Source organism: Balearica regulorum, chromosome 7 (assembly GCF_011004875.1).
Source record: "Balearica regulorum gibbericeps isolate bBalReg1 chromosome 7, bBalReg1.pri, whole genome shotgun sequence".
In the NCBI taxonomy this organism is placed as follows: Eukaryota; Metazoa; Chordata; class Aves; order Gruiformes; family Gruidae; genus Balearica; species Balearica regulorum.
Genome location: NC_046190.1, coordinates 40110722 through 40130990, shown reverse-complemented (window position 1 = coordinate 40130990; position 20269 = coordinate 40110722). Strand labels below are relative to the sequence as shown.

At 46.0% G+C, this 20269-nt stretch overlaps 1 protein-coding gene across 9 annotated transcripts in view; it reads left to right on the top strand.

Annotated features, from left to right (window-relative positions):
- The window catches only part of SGMS1 (sphingomyelin synthase 1), a 98176-nt gene that overhangs the window by 65959 nt on the left and 11948 nt on the right, over positions 1-20269 (top strand). For all 9 annotated transcript variants that reach the window (XM_075759026.1, XM_075759031.1, XM_075759029.1 and 6 more), the window contains one exon: positions 18118-18960. In XM_075759026.1, the coding sequence (XP_075615141.1) occupies positions 18338-18960 (623 nt within the window). In that variant the 5' untranslated portion in view covers positions 18118-18337. The remainder of the gene's footprint in view (positions 1-18117; positions 18961-20269) is intronic.

The following is a 20269-nucleotide window of genomic DNA, read 5'->3' as shown; positions in this document are numbered from 1 at the left end:
AAGAGAGCAGCAGTCCTTAGGACGAACCAGGTCGCCATGCTCTCTCTGTGTTCAGTAAGAGCCGTTGAAGCCACGGGGGACAGGGAAAAGGAAGACAGCCCCGTTCCCTCTCGGCTGCCTTGACCGTGGGTTCAGGATAGCGTTTAGCACTGTCTCTGTTGTCCCTTGTACACTTGCTGCCAGCTTGTGGGTGATTTTTTTGCCGGGGAAATTGGCCCGGTGGAGCACTCGGTTGTCTCCAGCTGCTTTCTGCAGCTGTCGGCATGGCAGAGAAGGTGGGGGAAGTGGCTGATTAAAAATAGAAAGGCGGATTAGGAAATTTTAGGTATGGTTTCAACATAGAGCTGAGCTACTCTGACAACTCGCTGCTGCCACCGAAAGGGGAAGGACTTGCTTATGCTTGTGTGGCTTGCGCAGCCAGCTGGTTCAGCCGCCCAGCTCAGCAGAAAACCAGGAAAAGAGGAATTTTTCCGCCACGCAATCACCCAAGCGCAAGAGAGGAGGGTGGGGATACAAGGCAGGAGGGGATGCCTCCCAGAAAAGACTTGTTGAACTCTGCTGGCACAGGTAACCCAAGTTCAGGGACGCCGGTAACATCAGCTCGCCTGTGTGCTCGGATTGGGGTTAAAAACAGAGCCGCAGCACGCACGCTGCTGCTTCTAGCTGGGGCTGAGCTCGTTCAGGTTAGTCTGCCCAGGTTAAGAGCAAAGCCTTAAGGAGATTTACTTTGCTGTTTGAATTGTGCGTGTTCTGGTAGTTTATAGGGAGAGTTTGAGTAGTTGGAAAAAAACCACATAAAAAGTACTGGGGCCTTAATTTCACTTACTAAATGTACCTGTCTTGCTTGATTATAATATTACACTCTTACAAAAGACTTTATTTTGCAATAAGCATGTGAAGCATCGGGAGAAAGGTAGTCAACAGACAAGCCAAGGGTAAATATATGGTGTGTTTTGGAAAGGGCAAGCTTTTTCAGCATTGCTTTTAGGAAATGGCCATTATGCAGTGTTTTGTCAGCAGTTCTTCACCGGTGGTTATCAGTGGTCCTTGTAACTTTGGATATATTTTCTGTGGCCTTTCCTAAAATAAGGGCAGAAGCCTGTTAAGGAAACCATTCTTTTCTTTGCTGAAAAGTTTGTTTTCTGATACTTTTTTTTTGTTGTTGTTGTTGTCTTTGGTTTCGTAAGTTTGGGGGTTTTTCTTTTTGGGTTTTTTGTTTGTGTGTTTGTTTTTCGTTAACTCTGTCAGTCTTGAGCACAGTGTGGTTTCTCTCACCGCTCCCTGGCTCAGATGAGCTCCTGCTGTTGTAGCCCTCCCAGCCACATGTTGATAGCCAGTGAACCATCCCGTTCAGTGCCAAATGATGAAGGAAATACCCAGGGGCATCTCAGATACCCTGGATATCCATCCTAGGTGGACCTTAAAAACCAGCAAGCGCTCTGTACCAAGTATTCCCTGCACAGGACATGGTGGAGGAAAACAGCAGTTACTTCAACATAACTAAATAATGTTTAGCTATATAATATTTAGTTCAGAGAACCTGTAACATAACACTTCCCCATGGCAGATGAAGACAAACAGCATTTATTCTTTTCAAGGGGCTGTAGATAGAAGCATATCCAGAGCTTGGTGGAATTCGGTGTCGCATCAAATTTTACCTCTCGATTTGTGAAAGTGGAATTCTTCTGTCTTTTAAAAGTGAATTTAAGAATTGAAGTTACTCTTTCAGCCTCTGGACAAAAATCCCGAAGACAAGCAGCTAGTTTTACTCAGTGAAGCTTCAAAGTGCTTCAGCATGCTTTCTTCCTTGGTACTGGGCTGCTTTTCATAACCAGGAGTAAAAATTCAATGGTCCCAGCGATACACGCAACACCATTTTCTTGTCAATTTAAAAAATCACTTTAGCAGTCAAGCAGATTTTTCACCAGTAAGAATGCTGACACTGTTACACTTTTAAAAACCATGAAGTTGAACCCAGTTAAATCCAATTTATTTATACTGGGGAAGCTGATGCTTTGGGATTGGTGATTGTTAAGCATCGAGGATGAGGAGGATTTAGTAAGAAGACCACCAGGTAGTTAGTTTTGGTGCAACTTTGATTTCAGTTTCTTGGTCTTCCCAGCTCTCTGGGTTTTTTCCTTATTATTTCTAACTCCTTTTGTGTTTTGAAATTTTCTAATCTTGGCCACGTGCTTTTCTTTGGGGACATTGGTTTGTCTGTTCTAGTCACACCCTACCTAAATCTGCAGCAGAATCCTGGCATTGTTCAGTGCATGTGTGTGGCGTACTTAGGTTAGAACAGCAAAGATCCGACCTGGGCAAGCCTCGAGAAACTTTATTTTCTGCTTGTACAGTTGCGGAGGGAGAACCGAGAGATGTTTTGGGTGGCGAGGGTATCTCTAGTCCTGTTAAACTTGAAGTAAATAATATATTGCAAATGCAAAATCAGAAATGAAAGCAACTTTTGTGTTAGGATTACTTTGTCTTCTCGGTTCCCCTTGCAGTTTCAGAAAACATAAGCTGTGGAACTGTTTGCCAGGGACTGGATTTTAGAGAAATGAAGAAATCTTTATAGCGAGGCTACATTAAACCCTCGTAACACAGGAGAACAGTTTGCCCCTGTTTTGATTTCTGAGCTACTAAATTGACATAAACAACCCTCCCAAACTGTATGTATTTTTACATGATAAAAATATCTTCCCTGTATAATAAAACTATAACTGCCTAGCAAAGGGACTCGTTGCAAACGTTTCCCCTGTATGCGGTGGCCTGGCTTTTGCAACTTGCGATGGAAAGGTGGGAAAAGAATTGATCCAATCATTCAGGGTTACTTAAGCTAAAAGCACTCAGTTACTGAATTAGATTTTTCTGGGAGAAAAGTAAGGCAGGCTCAGACTTTTGTTAATGTTTAATGTTCTGTAACGGGCTTCCCAGGCGTAATTGAGCCATCAGCACAGGAGCGATCCCATCAGAGGAGTTTATTTTGAGTGATTACAGAGCCCGCTGTGGCTTTCATTTCACTGCAGCCTGAGCTAATTGATGAACGGGGCCATAATTTATTTACAGTCCTCAGGATCCTTTCAGACCGATTCTCCTTCTTTTAAAAACCCGAGGAAGAGGAGGACGCTGGCTGGGCTCACTGGGGCTCACTGGGACTCGCTGGCGCTGCTGCCGTCTGTCACAAAGTTATCTAAAATATTCTGCCCTCCATTTCGGGCGATGGTTTCGCACAGCCCTGGGTTTAGCAGCCTCTCTGTTTTCCTCTAAGCCTGTTGACCTTTAATCCGGAGCGTGTGCCGCTCGGCTGCGGAGGGTCTGACACGCCGGGCTGAAACAAGCTGCAGAGGATGGGGGAAAGGAGGGAGCAAAGAGCGGACGCTACCCCTGCTGAAAAGAGAAATAAGGAAGAATAAAGCTACGGAGAGCACGAACACCCACTCTGTCTTTTGTCTAGGTCTCGGTTTGGGGTGAACACTCCTGATTTTTCTTCCTGATTTTTTTTTTTCTTCTCCTTCCTGATTTTGCTAGATTCCAGCATAATACAGTTTGTCTCCTATAGCTTGCTCTACTGATGGATCATGGGTCTGTATCAATAAATCCAGCTTTATACAGAGCTTTGAAGTAGGGAGGAATGCCTGTCTCCTTTCACAATAGGTAAGCAGAAGTGATTTTATACTCAGAAGTCACTTTAGGTATAAAGATGACTTTCAGTTTTGTTGAACCTCTGATTAATCAGGGGAGGAGGCAGCCGTGAGCTGATGGTGGCTTCGGATTTTCCCCATGTTTGGGGCAGACCTGCTATTTCTGGAGCTTCAGCAGGGACCTGTTGAGCTGTATAGTCCTGTATGGTGGGAAGGAGTAGGTGTGGAATCCCTCAAAGACCTGAGCACCACTGTCGGGGTTTCGCCTGTCCTGTCCTAGAGAGGTTGCCTGTACAGGTAAGCATGGTCTTCATCCTGAGCTCGTTCATCTGGCTGCAAGTTAAAAGCCACCTCAACTCCACTTTGCAAATACAGAGTAGTAAAAAGGTAGTCTGAAAATATGTCAGGCCGCGACCTAATTTTGAAGACGAAAGATGGTTTTCAGCTAGATACAGAGTTAGTTTTCATGACTGAACTTTGTGGAGGTGCCCGCCGCCAGTTGTTTGAAAGCTGCTGTGTCTTTTGAATCAAATTTTGCAGATGTGAGAAAGGCAAGTACATTGTAAACGTGAGCACTGCAACAGTATTGTCAGTCAGCTGCCTGAAATAAAAAAAAAAAAAAAAGAAGAAAAACAAGGAGATGCCAGTGATTAGGGGCAAGTCTTCCATAGGTAGCTATTACTCTTCCCCAGGGAAATTTGCTAAAGCAATACTGCTAACTGCTAACGCTTGAAACCGTAAAGACATTGTCTTTGCGCTCACGTGCGTGGCAAAGTGCTGGAAAACAGATAGAGCAACGAGTTTCAATAGGGCAATTCGTAACTGCTGTCATATCTTCAGGCAGCTTTGCAGAGAAATCTGACAGAAGGATCGTTTCAGCCAGTCTGGCTTAATTACCAAACTGGCGAGTGTCCTGCCATCCCATTGCAAGAGTTATATTTAGTGGAGACCCACACCAAAATCGTCAGATGTTTGTCTTGAGGTTTGATTCTGCCTTTCACCCATTTGGCCTGACTAAATAATACCTGAATCAAAGTGGTTTCTGCTGTTTCTGGGCAGTGCGGATCACGAAGGTGAATATAAATCCAACACTTGTTAATATAAAACTTCCTCGCCTGCTAACTGACCCCGAAGTCTGTGCCCTCTGTTAGGGGACGTGAGTCCCGTTGTCCTCAATGATTTATGCAGCATCTACAGTAACAGGGACTGCTGCTTATGGAAGTGTATGCATTTATATTTTACCTCTCCGCCTGCCCTTCATATTTTATTTAATGAAGAGTGTAAGGAAATTGGTTACTTGGCAAAAACCTGGCTTTTAGTGAACTAAGGAAATGCAAGTTTCCTGATTTCTGGGCTGGTGCTCTGTGTGTGGTGCTCCCCTCCCCAGTGGCTGTACCGCTCTTTCTCAGGATCTTTCTAAATATTCATCCTTCCTCGTAACTCCTCCAGAAATTGAGGAGAGCCCTCAGCCCTGCTGTTGCCAGCCCGTCTCCTGCAGATCACCTCGTGCCCTCTGCGGAGGGCAAGAAATCCCCGTAACAGATGGGAACGGGATGTCCTCCTACCCTCCTATAGCCGCTGGCTTTTCTGGTCCGAGATCAGCGATTTTCCCCTTAAATCTTAATTCGCATGGTGCCCTGTGCGTGGCACGTCGTGTGTTTCAGGCTACCCGCGTGCAGATGCTGCGGCTGGACTGAGCTGGCTCGCGTGCCGGCCGCTGCGTTTGCCGTTTGCCTGTACTTGATGGGAGAGGCTGTGAGGTCAGGCTTTTGCAATTTGGCTGCCGAAGACCGATTCAGACCAGCGCAAGTTTTTCTCAGGATCAAATTAAATCAAGTCCCTACATTTGCTTCACTAATGATGTGAAATAAAACCTATCATAAGACGCTTTTTTCAGTGCTGTTGTGGTGCCACGTAGGGTGAGCTGCATATTTCATCAGGATTTCTGCTCCGGTACTTTTATCCCCTCACCCACATTAAATATTTGTGAATGTAGGTATTTTCAGACCCAATGAAAAGGTTTTGGAGTGCCTAAGGACAGATAATAATATACTTGCTTTTAAAAGCAAATTTCATGTGTATTTATATTCTGTGCAATCTCTGGTAATACAGCCCCGCCCTCGCCCCCACAAAACCCACCCAAACAAACAAACAAAAACCCAACAAGCTCCAAATGCAAATTACCGTGACTGTTTAATATCTTTTTGTATGAGCCCTTTACAGTACTTGATCTTATAGTTTCCAAAATCATATTTTTTTTCCATCAGTAGTCATTTCAACAGCTCTGTACTGTTTGCTGGAGAAGCACTGGCATTACCAAAAGACTGACGGTGAATTTTTGTGATCTTTCTGCATGGAAGATTTTTTTTTTTTTTTTAAATGGCCTCTTATTAAAATGCTGTATTTTATCAGGTTTAGATCATCTTGCGTATGGTCTTAGGATTTACCTAAAAGATGCATGTCAGAGCACGGTTCAAGGATAGTCCTGTAGAGCGAGTCTGACCGTGGGACGGGTAGGTAAAGCAGCAGCTGTGTCAGGTTGGCCCCCGTTTGTTTTGTACTCTTCTGTTTACTAAGGTGTTTAGGAGGTGTATATACGTTTCCCAGGCCTTGAGGGAATGCCGCGTAGTCACGGAGCCTGTCGTGAGGCGGTTGATGGGGTTTTACTGGTGTGAGAGGAATTTCTACCCTGCCGTAACATCCTAACCCCTCCGATGCTCGGATGAGCCCCAGTACATTAGAAACTTCTGTGTTATTGTTATTCCCTTGTTTTGTTTTCTTACTCAGGTACGCAGCAGGGATATTGCATCCTGCTGGACATCCCTAGAGTGTGCGTCTTCTGGGTATTTACAGATGTGGAAGGCTTATTCCCAGCGAGCCTTCTGCATCTTGCTGCTGAAAGTTGATTTAAAGGAGTATTGTGCTTTCCTGCGTGGCTGCTGCTTCGTTATCTACTTTGCCATTCATCTTTTAGCTTCAGCCTCAGCAGCTTTTTCCAACTGTGCCCCGCTTCTCTTGCAATCTCCCATCCTTTCCCACCAGTCAGCAGTGACTTTGCGGCCGACACTGATCCGTCTGGGAGAGGGGACCATCGTTCCGCACGGCGAGGCAGGTCAGAGTTCAGCTGTTCTCGAGCTGTACCTCACCGGCGGTACTGCCGTGCTTTCATTACGCCTTGCTTTCGTTAATACCTTGCTAATCTGGGCTTCGCCCATCTGCTTGCAGAAAGCTACGGCATCCACGTGACCGCAGATTTTAAATCCTTCCTCCTCTCCCTCCCTCTCATCTCCTTCCCTGCAATTTATCTGGGTTCCTCTTTCTGTGGCTGGAAGGAGGAGGATAGTGCCGCTGAGTTTCTGCGGTTCTCTTGCTGCTGTAGACGGGCAGGGCTTGTCCTCTTCATTGCACGTTAACCTGTTTGTGTAACAGGAACTGTGAAGCTCGGTCTTGTTTTTGCAGGCAAGCAGCTCAGTGATCCTTTTGGAGTGACAGGCATCCCTTAATTGATTAAATGGTTAATTCATGTGTCCACTTTCTGGGAAGGAATGCTGATTTTTTTTTTTCCCTTTCTTTTTTTTTTTTTTTCTCCTTAAGGGTGGACACAGCTTTTCAATTTCTAAACCAGCTGAAATTATCTGCGCAATTTGATTTGCTTGCTGTGAGCAGCGTGTGGATGGCTGACTGCAGGGAGCTACAGTTGTTACGTGCTCAGTAAAGCGTACGGGCTGTGACGTAGTCCATGGACACTTACATTGGGGTGCATGGTGGAAATGACATTATGTTTAGCACTGTGCTACAAGCAGTTAACTCCAGACTTTGAGGAGTGCATCACACAGTTCATAGTGTACAGCTCGGTTTGCCGCCTTTTAGTTAAAATGTTCAGACTAGTAAGGAAAGTTTGCTAGAGGCTGCGCGGTCGTGCTAGCGCTGACGATAGCAAGCTGGGCCTGATCCCTCCATCCCTTCTCTGGCAGGAGAAAAGGTATCACATGAACAACCATCTCGAGGCATCTGATTTAAGTATTTTAATGATTTCTGGTTGTGAAGTGTGAACGAACAGCTGAAGGAGCTTTGCACTCTGGTTTGCAGCGGTTTTATGGGCTGGGGGTAGGTAGTGGATGATAGCGTTCCCCGAGTGGGGGAGTTTGTGACCTGAAATACTGTTTTCATTAAATACTGTTTTTAAATGTAGCTTAATTTCCATGACATGAATGCAAGCTAGTCCTACTCACCCAGTACCTCGAGCTGAGATTCTCTTGTTTGGCTGGAATTACAGGTTACTTTTGGAACTGATTTAATTGATGCGTTCAAAACCTACCAGTTCGGCATGTGAATCTGCTTCACGGTCATCCAGTCTTTCGCGTTCAGGGTGCCAGATAGTGGAGTCGCTGCCTGCAGAAGAAAGGGTGGCCGAGAGCCGGCCCTGCCTGCGATACTCCCTGGGATCGGAACCGGAGTTGCTGGGTGGCTAATGGACATCTCCATAAAGATGCTAGGAGAACATGACGTAGGGACATCTCCTGTACCACAAGTGTGTCATTAGAAAAATAAATTAAGAGGTAATTGGATGTCTGCAGGAGCTTCTGAGGCTTTCAGTTGGGTATTGAAATACTCATCGTTTCCAGAACAGTAAGATAGCAGGATACAAGTTTCTTATCTTTCTTTATTTGTGAATGTAGTTAATCACAACTTTGAGCAGAGAGGAATATTTAAAATATTAAGTACTTGGCAGACTTTGAACCTGCTATAATGATTTCAAGTGATTCTGCTTGTGGTCTTGTTCTTGGGAAATTGTTTGCTACCTGTTAGTACACCCAGTTGCCATCACTGGCAGTGTGGAAGCAAGCGTGTTTTAAATGTTCGGTTTGTGCTCTTCAAATATCTGGCAATTAAACACGTTAGGAACACTTAATGTTTTGGGGAGGAAGTTTGTGCATATCTATCTGTTCTTTGGGTTCAATGTCAAATGTTGTCAGAAGCAAGATTTAAGTAGGATTTGCCAGTGTCACAAAATAATGGGAGAGCTGGCATATCTGACGTAGATCGGGAGCAGCTGGGGATGGGTGGTTGACGGCGTTAAGATCTGGAGTCTGATACAGAGATAAAGCTACTTTTCAGCGCTGGGGGAGGAATCTCTTGGGTTTCAGAAGTCCAAATTCTGAAATTGGGAGCTCGTTGCAGCATCAAAGAGTCACATTCAGTGGCAGCAGCAGCAGTCCTGAAACGCCAAGCAACAATCATGGAATTATCTATAAAAGGCAAAAAACTAGGGACCCTTGGAGCAGGGAACAGAGCTGGTCTGAGTTGCCGTCCCTTTCTGGCACTCTTGCTTTCGAAGAGCGAGATGCTGGATGGCTGGGCTGGGGAGGGGAGAGGATTTGTCTCTCCAGCCGCACTGGATTTTGCTGAATGAATGCGAGCATGTTTTTGCCATCAAGCCGAATGCCGGCAGTGATGGATCTCCACTGCAAACAGCGAGACCTGGCATCCATGCGATTGGCAGCGAAGAGAGTAAAGAAGGTGGCTGAAGGTTGCCAAGTGAGCCGAGAGATGTTTTTCTTGCTTGTAGCATTAACCACAAAAAAAAAGATGCCAGGACACTTCATCTGAATTTTCAGCAGATCTGGCTCTACTAAGACAAATTCCCAGCGTGCAGATTGTACACTCGTAACTCACTGGCAATCAAAAATGCCGCCTTTCTTTTTTCTTTTTTTTTCTTCTTTTTCTAGCCTTTCCTGGTTTTCTGGTTGTTCTGGACCAGCAGTGCAATAAGTCTTCCTTTTCTTCCTACAGATACGTGTCTTCCAGACCTAAATGTTTTAGTTGTGGTACAACTCTGAACAGGTATTGCTGGAAAGAGGAGGACTATGTGTTCAAAAATTGGGTTAGGACTATATATACCAGAAATAATCTTGAATATTTGTGGTGTTCTGTCTTTCAGACAGTGTGTGTTACATGAAACTGAATTAATAAAGGCAAACCCAAGAATTGTTTTGTTTTACAAGGGTAATAGCATTGCAAATTAATAATGTTGACGGTGTGCTTTTTGGGTGGGTTTATGAATAGTGACAGCTGAAATGCAGAGAACGGTGTCTTGCATGAAGATATATAGAGGTTTATATTTCAACTCTTGAGGCTTGGAGTCTTTTTGATCTGGGTCTGATGTGCTGGACTTCAAAAGTAGGGTGTTCTAAATAAAATATTTATATCTCTAATGAAACATGGAAACGTTATTCTAGGCTGGGATTCCGAGCGTGTAAACTTGGTTTTCTCTTGCTTTATCTGTAACTCTGGGAAAGGCAGTTTGGAGGAAGCCGCTGTTGTGGTCTGGATGGTGTCTGATACATGTCTAGTAACAAACCCAAATATTAAGAAAATATAACAATTAATTGATTTAAGCCTTCAGTGAGGCTCTGTTTTGACTATAGTTTCTGCCAACTCGCTTTTTCCCAATCTGCAGGGCTGGTTTGGCAAAACATGCTGGAGTAAGCATTTCAGAGCTGTGTTTCCGTCAGTCACAAGACTGTTCTCAGCTTCCTTAGGCAAAACTTCCCTTTCTGTTTTGATAATTTTTAAAGAATTTTTTGCTACTACTTAGTTTCCCAGAAGCTCACCACAAATTTGACTTTCTAACAATACATTACTTTTAGGTTTAAAAAAAACCCCACAACCCTGAACACCAAAAAAACCCCCCAGCAACCCAGCTCAAAACCAACAACAAAGAAATCAACCCAAAATACATTTACTTGGTTAACAGAGTTAAAATACGGAGCATGCTGCAAGCATTTAGTCTCTCCTTATTTTCTTGTTTCCATCCTTCTGCCCTACACCTTCCTCTCCCCATTTCTATGCCAGGCGGTACGGGGAGGGGGGGGGGGGGGGGAATCACTTTTTTTTTGCTTTTTTCAGTGTTTCATCTGTTTTCCTTCGGAGGTTTTCTGTTGTGTGCGGATAAATATAAGGAGGTTTGGATAGTTTCAAGACGGAGGCAAGTATTGTTTCGTGCTCTTTAGTAACGGAGTTAGCTCAGAGGTTGCACGAGGACACGGGGCTCTATTTCCAGCTCTGCCCTATCTCCGGCTGACCCAGATCCCGAGGCGTAACACAGACGTGTGTGTAGCTGTGGTGGAGACGACGGCCAGAGCTTGCCGCTGCCCGAGCACAGCGCCCAGAAACGCTTAGGGTTCCTTCGGCCCAGAAACCGGATGTGCAAGGTTTGAGCGCAGCGTGCGTCGGGGTGTCCGCGGGGGTTTTTGTTTGTAGGGAGTGAAGGAGCGACCGATGCGGTGGGTGGGTTGAGTCCTGCCATAGGAGCCTTTGCTGAAGAATTAAAGACCCAGGTGTCGAAGCAGATTGACCCGTGTGTAAGGATTTGTGACGGTCCGTTAAGATTTTCGTGCACCCCTTTGCAGGTGGAAGGTTGAAGTAGTACAAACCCACTTTCTCTCAAGGATAATATTCTTAGGAGTTGAATATAGTTGGGGATTGTGTTGTTTTGTTCCCCCGCCCCCGCAGATTAACTTTGTGGTGTTACTTGCATCGTTCCTGCACAGAACTGAAAGCATTTGGGGCAGGGAGCTGGAAGGTAGATTTCCTATCGCAGCCATTCAAAAATAAGCTAATATTCATCCCACTCTTTTTGCAGTTGTTGTAATGACTTCAGGATTTGGGCATTAGGATTGCAGCACGCAGTACAAAATGAGATGTGTGCCTGGGTTATCCCTGCCGTAGCTGGAAAGCCCGTAGCTGTTCCCGTGGGTGCCAGTTGGGGTGCCTGGCTCTCCCTCCTGCGTTTGAGAAGACTTTTCAGTCTGAAATAATCGTTAGTAACTGAAACCAAAGGCAGGACCTGCCCTCCCCACCCCATCCTGTCCACCCCCCGGATCACCCGAGCAGGATTTCCGTAGTGTCAAAACAAAAGCCTTGCTTAGCAACTGTTCTTGTGAAGAGATTGCTGGTCAGGTGAGTGTTTGCCGGTTTCCATAACTACTTCCAAGCCCGAGGAAGAAGAAGGGGGAGGAAGAAAGTTGAGCAAAGAGATATAGGGCTACGAAGAAGCAAAGGGACTGAGGCTTCATCAGGTTTGGAGGGAAAAGGTGTCTCTATCGCACAGAACGTGTGCGTGTATATACCTACACACACGCACGCACCCAGCATAGATGATGCATTTTTGTAGCAGAGGTACTCGCTAGCAGTGTTTCCCATCAGAAGATGAGCTGTTTAGTTATTCAGATTTGATGCGAGTACTTTCGTTTTGAAATCTTTGCCACTGAACTCCGGGCTTGGGTTCAGAGCTGTTATACCGAGATCCCTGCCTGTGAGTGGATTTGCATTTCTTATTTTTTTGTTAAATTAGGATAGGAAATATACAGTGGCTTTTTTTCTTCTTCTTCCTATAGAGTAATTTAGAAAAAATGGGCTGCTCGGGGATTTATGTAGTATACAGGCATTTTTTTTTCTCTCTCTGAAGCTGCGTAAGTAGCGATTTAGGGTACGTGGGTGTTGCTTCACATGTCGATCCCAGCCTTTCTTTTCATAGTAGTAATTCTGCTTGCTCTGACTTTGTGTCCACGGGACAATGTTTTCCATCTGGGACCGACCTTGGAAACCTATCTCGGAGCTCTGTGAAACTCGTGAGCCCATCTGTGCCTCAATTTTATACTTACAGATACTTTCTATTTGCATATATTTGTATTTACAGCACAAACCCAGATTTACTGTAATGTTTTAAAATGCCAACAGTCTCTTGCTCGCTAGCGGTGCAGCCTCTTGCAAGGAGCGATCTCTGGTTTGGAGGCAAGGCTATCCTGGAGGGAGGGAAGCATTTCGGTACGTTGCTTGAGAGCTTGTTAGTGATACCAGCACATAATTTGTGGCAGGCATCACCATTTCGTTGCAAATTGGCATGCAGAGGGGCTTTGCAAGTACAGGATGCCCAGTTGTTGAGGTGTTGGAGCATAACTGTTAGTGATGATACAATGCCCATAGAGGATGTGACTGTAGCAGTGACTCAGACCCTGCTGTTACAAAGAGTTTGTTTTGTGCTCTAAAACTGCAGGATGAGAGTTCCCGGCTTCCATCCGGAGTATTTGGTCTCTGTGTAACTTCTGCTCGCCAGGGGTTTTGGGGAAGTCACTTGTGGGTTGGTTTCTAAAGCATTAAAACTTCAATCCTTACAGCAGTTCATTTTCTCCTGCTTACACTTGCACACACGTAATCAGTGTGCATCTCGGCGTTTGTTTTCCGAGGGAGAAAATGTCCCTATTTTGTCTTCAAACTGTGCTTATCCCTGGACCTCACTCGTTTTAACACTATTTTGCACTAACAGTTTTACCATCTCAACTTTTCCGGGGTGTTTGCGAAGGATGCTCCATGTTGCAACTGAAACACAGCCCCTGCCCCTGCCGGGATTTGAAAATCTCCGTGGCTCCTGGTGAAGGAGCTTGTCGCGGTTTCTGAAATGGCTGGTTATTTTACTGATTTCTATAGTGACTGTTGCCTTGGCAGCAAAGGTCCTCGCTTAGAGAATAAAAGCACTGTAGAAACATGAGGAAGGCATGATTTGATTTGGAAAGATTTAGGTTTTCTTCGGTCGGGTTTCAAAGTGCTTTAGGAGGAGATTGGAGACAAACTGATTTTGAGGGTCTTTATTTGCTGTTTTAGATGGAAGTGGGTTTGTCTCATCAGCGTTAATTGCGAGATGTAATGCTTTCTGCTTGCAAGTTTAGGGTAATAGGGAACGGCGTGCTAGCCTGTTAGCCAGCTCTGGGGTTGTGGAGGGAGGTTACTGCTCCGTGGACCCTGCATCCACCCCAGACAAAGTCTCGTGCCGCCCGCCCGGGGGATGTCCATCGCTCGCTCAGCGGTGAGCCCATGGACTTTGAAAGGAAATCTGGGACAGTGATGCCCAACGTGAGTGCTCAGTTATCCTCCAAGCAGGCCTAGAGACAGAAAACTGCAGTTTTCTGCACCGTCGCCGCCAAGTCAAGTGCGGAGGTGTGCCAGCTGGTGATTTTATTGCTGATTGTCTTGTCCTTTAGCCAAAGAGGTGGCTGCTCCCACGTTCTGTCCTTATGCCCAACCGCATCTCCACAAAGCGATGCAAAAGAGAACAGATCTTGATACGCAAGGTTATGTAGCACGCTCTCAAATACTTGTTTCACCCACTGGGGTGGCCATGGTCATGGTATTACAACCCTCATGTGGGCGGGTTGAAGCGGTGGTGGGAAATACTCCCTGTTGGGAAAGTGGAAAAAGATCTGAAAGTTTTGAGTTAGCACTTTAATGTTTGGTGGGAACAGGAAAAAAGGTCATGTAAACACAGGGAGGTGGGGACTGGAGCCCTTGCTGAAGTTATTTTATCCTGCTCGAGTCTAGTGGTGTGGGTATTTTGAGATACCGGTTTTACACGGTGTCGTTATCATTGTGCAGTTGGTATTATTATGATAATTGCATTGTTATTTATAATTCGTTATCAGATACAGGCTCCTTAATGAAGCAGATCTGCTGCGGATGGAGGGAGCGTTTTAGTTGCCAGGCCCAGGGTAACACCCTGTAGCAGAGCTGGGGAGGTTTGGGTGTGTGCCCGTCCCCCTGCCCGTCCCTGTGCCTTGCCGGGGCAGTGGGACCAAGGTAAGCCGGTGGACGTGCCCATCTCCAACTTCTGTCTTCAGCTGTTGTGGACAGGAGAAGACCTTTTGTGGAAGCAAGGGGCCAGCGAGGGCTGTTAGTCTCCAATAGCGTTTCTCCAAACCTCGCTCGATCAAGCTTTCATGAACGCAAGATGGAAAACGAGGTATTTTTAATGTGGCAAGCTGGAAGGTGTTAGTAAAGAAGCTTTTTTGCCTGTTCCTCCCCCATTAGACAGGCTGTGAAACGGAGGTTTGAATGATGGGTGTTCGTTAGAAATTTTAGTTGTTTTTCCTCATTTTAACTCTCATCGAAAACAACTCCATGGCCTGTGTCCTTGACAGACGCATTATCTTTCCTCTGAGCCTTTCTCCCATGAGTACCAGTCACTCTGCTTTTGTAAAAGGGGCTCTATTAGTGATTTACACGCTGGTGGTGCGATAGCAGCGGGCTGGGATTGCACCTGGCCAGCGCTGCACTCGTGCTCCCAGAAGTGTCATCCCTGAGGAGTGAAGCTCTCTGCTCAGTAGCTTTTTGCTCCTTCGTGACCCCCGCACCATCCTCGTCCGTCCATCCGCAGAGGACGAGATGGGGTGAAAGCGTGTGCCTCTGTGCAGGAGATGGGATTTCTCATTTATAAAACCAGCAGAGACTCTTAGGAGATGTGTTTATATTTTATGTTCCATAAAGACACAAAAATTGGGGTCGAACAATCTTTATTTTTCTCTGTGGTACCTTTAATAGCATTACTGATGGTAAGTTTAAAGCACGAGCAAGTTTCTGAATTGATAGTAGTTTTTAGCAATATTGCCAAACCCTGCAGTTTTACTGCAAGGCACACGCATTTGCTATTTCTCATTACACTGCCAGGCCAGGTATCGTGGGGTTACACCAGCATACTGTGATTCTTGTGCCAATATCAGACCGATATTTGCAGCTGGGAAGAGATTTTTATTCTTTTAGGCTCCACACAGAGCTCATCTTAAAACCTACTAGCTTAGCCGTGGCGGGAGGAGATGTATGCATGTGGTAAGTGAGGAGATGTAATTTGGAGGTTGTCTGCGGGCTCCTGGACAGTGATGAACGCAGCCCTTCGCGCTGCGTCTTTGGGATCCTGAACCCTTCAGCGCGCAGGAGGCTTGCGGCATGTTGCCGGGGGCTGGATGGAAAGGCTGACACGTCGAGAGGGATAATGGTTAAAGGTCAGCGTTCCTCCTTTCTGAGTGGCTTGGGAAACTGTGATTCAGTCCCTCCGGCGTTTAAAATTGAAAAGGTGTAATGTTGCCCCACCTCATGGTGTACACGGAGTGCTCCGACAACCCCAAAGCCCTGCTGAATTTGTAAAGCAAAACTTGGAGAGGCAGCCGATGGAGCTGTTGAATGGCATGAGGAAAAGGAGGTCCTGCTGCAGACTAAAAACCCAGGTGTCGTAGCAGGATTAAAAAATAAATAACTTAGGTTTTATCAAGGTTGTAAGGTGCTACCCTCGGAAACAGCGAGCCCACAGAGCAATCTGTTGTTAGTATTAGCTGTGAGTTTGCTGCTGCGCAGCGTCTGGTGCTGCACCTCACGGATTTCAACCTGAGTTTCGACCCTCGGATTGTGTGAAAGCGTGTGTTGTATTTTCCTTCACACATACACCGATTCCTTGAGTTGTGAATTACTGGTGCATCACCCGAGACTGAAATACTGCGGACATCAAGAAGGCGATGGTGTTTCCATCTCCTTGGTCTGCAGCGGGCGAGTCGAGCCGCAGGCATTAGCAAGCGAGATAGCTCCGGGCTGACATCGCCCTTAACGCGCAGACTGAGGCCATGAAGCTGGGGAGCTGGAGGCAACACGTCTTCCCGTAACTGCTGGTGACACCAGCCCTCCCCGGCGTGGAGTAAGGATGCAGGGTTCGTGCTTGAGCTGCGTGCTGCCGCTGGTGCCGGGCCCAGGAGTTGAGTTGCCCTGTGATAACGCGAGCGCAGCGGAGCCCAGCGTGGTGGAGAGCTGAGCTGCTCCTTCGGGCAAAGCCTTGTAGGAGTTTCTAATGTGGGTTAACATGCGTAATTCAATTCATCCTTCCCCCCCCCCGCGCCACGTTCAGAGCTGTGTAACTAAATACCGATTTGCTAAACACAACTTGAATAATGAAGCGATCCGTGGCTAAAAGCCTTCCTCAGTACATATCATCCCACTGAAAAAAAAAAAAGGAAAGGAAGTAGAGCTGTATCCTATCTTCTGCTCTCTTAAAACAGTGCAAATATTCGCAAGGGGGAATGTTCATCTTCATCCCTGTCTGCTCCGTGGATGTAAATGCATGCATGTGCATGGCGTGCCCAGCAAGCGAGAAGCAGCGTACGCAAAATGCTGCCAGTCCTTCGTCCAGACCTGTGTCTTTTATTAATCACAGGTTCATTCCGCAGAGAAACACGTGAAAAGCTGCACCTTTGTGTTTCTGCTCGGGTTTAGAGGTAGCATGTCAAAAAATAGGCTTATAGGCAGCACGATCTCATTTTGCATAGGACTATAGCTCTGTATCTGTTTTGTACCACTTCTTCTCAAATCGTGCCAGTAGCGTAGATTATTTTGCTTTTCCTCAGTGGCAACTTTGCTCCCTGCAATGAAAAACAAACATCTGGTGGCTTGTAGGAGGCTAAAAATATTCTTTAAGCTGATAAAGGCACGATACAACTTTTGAAAACGTAAAGTGTTTTTTCCCCACGCTGTTACTTTCTTTAGGTCACTTTGTGTTTCTGATGCCGACGTGGCCCGTGGGATGGCGGGCTGCAGACGAGGCTTCTCACCGTTGTCCTCCCTTTGCTCTGGGAAGGACCAGTTTCTGTTTGTTCCTTGAATGAACATCTCAAACCTGGGAATTTGCTGGTGGCGTCCGCTGCCGCGTGATCGCTGCCTTGTGCTGAGGATTTTGCTGCTCGTGTCTCCAAAATGCAGGAAGAGGTCCCTGCGAGTAGCATCTGTTTTCCTGTAATTTTTGTATTGGGAGTGATCAGCTTTTCTAAGCTTTCTAAGCTATTTTTGTAATTAATTTGATGTAGAAGTTTGTTACCTAGTTCCTTTTTTTTTTTTTTTTAAAGTTTCACTTTCTTTTTTCTACTGGTTCCTTTTTTAGCTGATGACAAACATTTATTTGAATTGTAGCGGTATACCATGGAAACCCTAAAATTTACCTTCAAGAGCTGCTAAACATCTGCTAGAGTCCTGCAAACCTAAATGCTTCAGTTTATTTTCAGGCTAACCTGTTTGGGCATGGATTTTTTTCTTCTGCTGGTGCTTTGTCCCAGAGAGCATAACCTTGCTTATCTGCATAATTTGTGTGTGTGTGTGTGTGGCTGACCTTTAGAAAAGCGGTTTTTGTGGTACACTAGATATTTTTGCCTTGCAGAACAAACCTCAGGCTTCCTATTCAGTAACTAAGTGCAACGCATTGCATTAAGATACAAGTCTGTAAGGGGAGGAGAAGGTTTGTGACATGAATAACACTAAACATTTGCTCTGGAGATCCTTAAATCCATTAGTAGTATGATTTTAGGAGGAGTTTGGGTACTGGTTATGGACCAGAGCTGCATAGTAATAGAAAATTTAGCAAATATAGAGCAGGAAGGAGTCTGTCCCACAGCTGTAAAGTGGCGTGTGTACTACAGAGCTGCTCAAGCTCTTGAGGAATCGGTAGCAAGCTCAGAAAGGACAGTGCTGCGTGTACAAGGCGAGAGCTCAAATCAGTTAGTCTTTTCCTTGCCGGAGTCTGGCTGTTCTGCAGTAATTTTGTCTTTAAACATGAACCGCAAACTATTGGTAAACGCTGTCCTAATGACTGGTTTGGGATTTTTCTCCTCCCCAGGAAGAAGAATGCCAACACGAATATGAAGTGAACCTTTTCCTATGCTTGCCACAGCGCCTGGATGCTCGTATCGGGTGGTTAGAGCCGGGGACTCGCCTTTCGCCAAACTGCTTCCTTGGACAAGATGAAGCCAAGGAGGAGCTTTCCGACGCGCTGGAGTCGCAGTGACTGCTGCCCGATTTAAAGTCAATGTCAGACTGTGCCCTGGCTGCCTGGCGAGATGAAAGAAGTGGGGTTGTGGTCACCCGAGGAGGTGACGAATTGGCTAACGGAAAATGCTGTGCCAGAGTATTGTGAGCCATTGAAGAGCTTCACCGGGCAGGATTTGATCAACCTCACGGAGGAGGATTTTAAGACGACGCCTCTCTCCCGGGTGTCTTCCGACAGCGGACAGCGGCTATTGCACATGATAGAAACTTTAAAAATGGCTCACCACATCGAGGCTCACAAAAACGGGCACGTCAACGGGCACATCCGCGTCAGCGTGAGCAACACCGCGCGCGAGAATGGCTTTAGCAGTAAAATGAAGCTAAACGGGATGCCAAATGGGTATAAGAAGGAGATGATAAAGATCCCCATGCCAGAGCCAGAGCGCTCACAGTATCCTATGGAATGGGGCAAGACTTTCCTGGCATTTATTTATGCACTTTTTTGTTTCATCTTTACCACAGTGACTATTTCAGTCGTTCATGAACGAGTGCCTCCCAAGGAGGTGCAGCCTCCCCTACCAGATGCATTTTTTGATCGCTTTGATCGGGTACAATGGGCTTTTTCTATTTGTGAAATCAACGGCATGATCCTTGTAGGACTGTGGTTTGTTCAGTGGCTGCTCTTAAAATACAAGTAAGTAAAACCTTTTGAAAACCGAGTTCTAGGGTATATACTTCTGACAGCTTTTGGAGGTCAGGTGCTGGTTTACCTCCAAATAACATTATGCTTCTTGTGATCTTTCTGATTTTGGTTGCCCAAACATGAAAGAGGTGTCATGCTATAGGTAAACTGCAGTTTCTGTGGCCTGCTTGTGCAAAAAGGAGAAGTTTGGTCCAACTGCTACCTAAGAAACTAATAGTCCTGGTTTTGTTTGCCTGTGCAATTAACTTGAACCCTTTTCACTTGCGAAAAGCCATGAATTGGATGTAATGATGTTCTGAACTCAGTTGACTGTCCTGTCTGTTTAGAGGGAGCACGGCTCACGCTGTTGTGAATACAGCTGCAAACCAGCTTGGGATTGATGTAGTGTCTCTGTAGTTTGCCCGGTGTAAAGACCTACCCTAAGGTTATGATACTTTTGGACAAAACCAACAGGCAGGGGTTTAGTCCGTGCACCTAAACAGTACTGCGTGAAAGAGCGTTGAGGTACGTTTCCTGCTTGATGCTAGATGGGACAGGTAATGTCAAACCCACAAAGTATGTCAAAAGCCCATCATAAAATATGCAAAAGCATAGATAGATATGCAGTGAATTTGCAAGTTCTTAGTGGTTGTCCGCCTCCTTGCTCATACTGGTCAGAATTGCAAGGGTGAATTTGCCTGCCAGTGGAAGTAGCCCACCGCTTACCCTGTACAGAGCGCGTGCGGATGCTTTATTTAGGGTATTTATACTGCTGTAAATCCACACCTTGGGCTGCCTTACCACAAGAGTCTGATGCAAACCCTCGTGCTGCCATGGCTGTGAATGTAGTCTTCAAAGTCAAGTGGCTTTAAGCAGTATGAGGTGGTGTATCACCTTTCTTTTCAAAAACCCAGGCAGAAGCCTGTCCCCCCAGCGGCCCAGCCCAAACAGGGTGTCCTCTTCTCTGCTAATTCATCATCTCATTCTTTACCTGTTCTTCACCTGCCTCTTGCTTTGTTTATGGCTGTAAGCTTCAGTATCGCTCTTATGTTGGTAGCTGCAGTGCTGCCAACGGCACTCCAGCTCCTCTCCCCACTGCTCCAGCTGCCTGCGGTGAACATGGGGCACCATTAACTTTCTTGGGGTCTCAGAGTGTAAATGTTGTTCAAAACCAAGGGAAGTCCCTAGAGAAGATGAGATGGGATTGCTCTCAGGAACGGGTTGTCAGGTTAATAGGGCAATATGAGGCAGCAAACGCTCTGTGATGGAGCTGAGCAGAGTCTTTAGATGAAGAACAGCAGAGTCCATAAGGTCCTTGGAG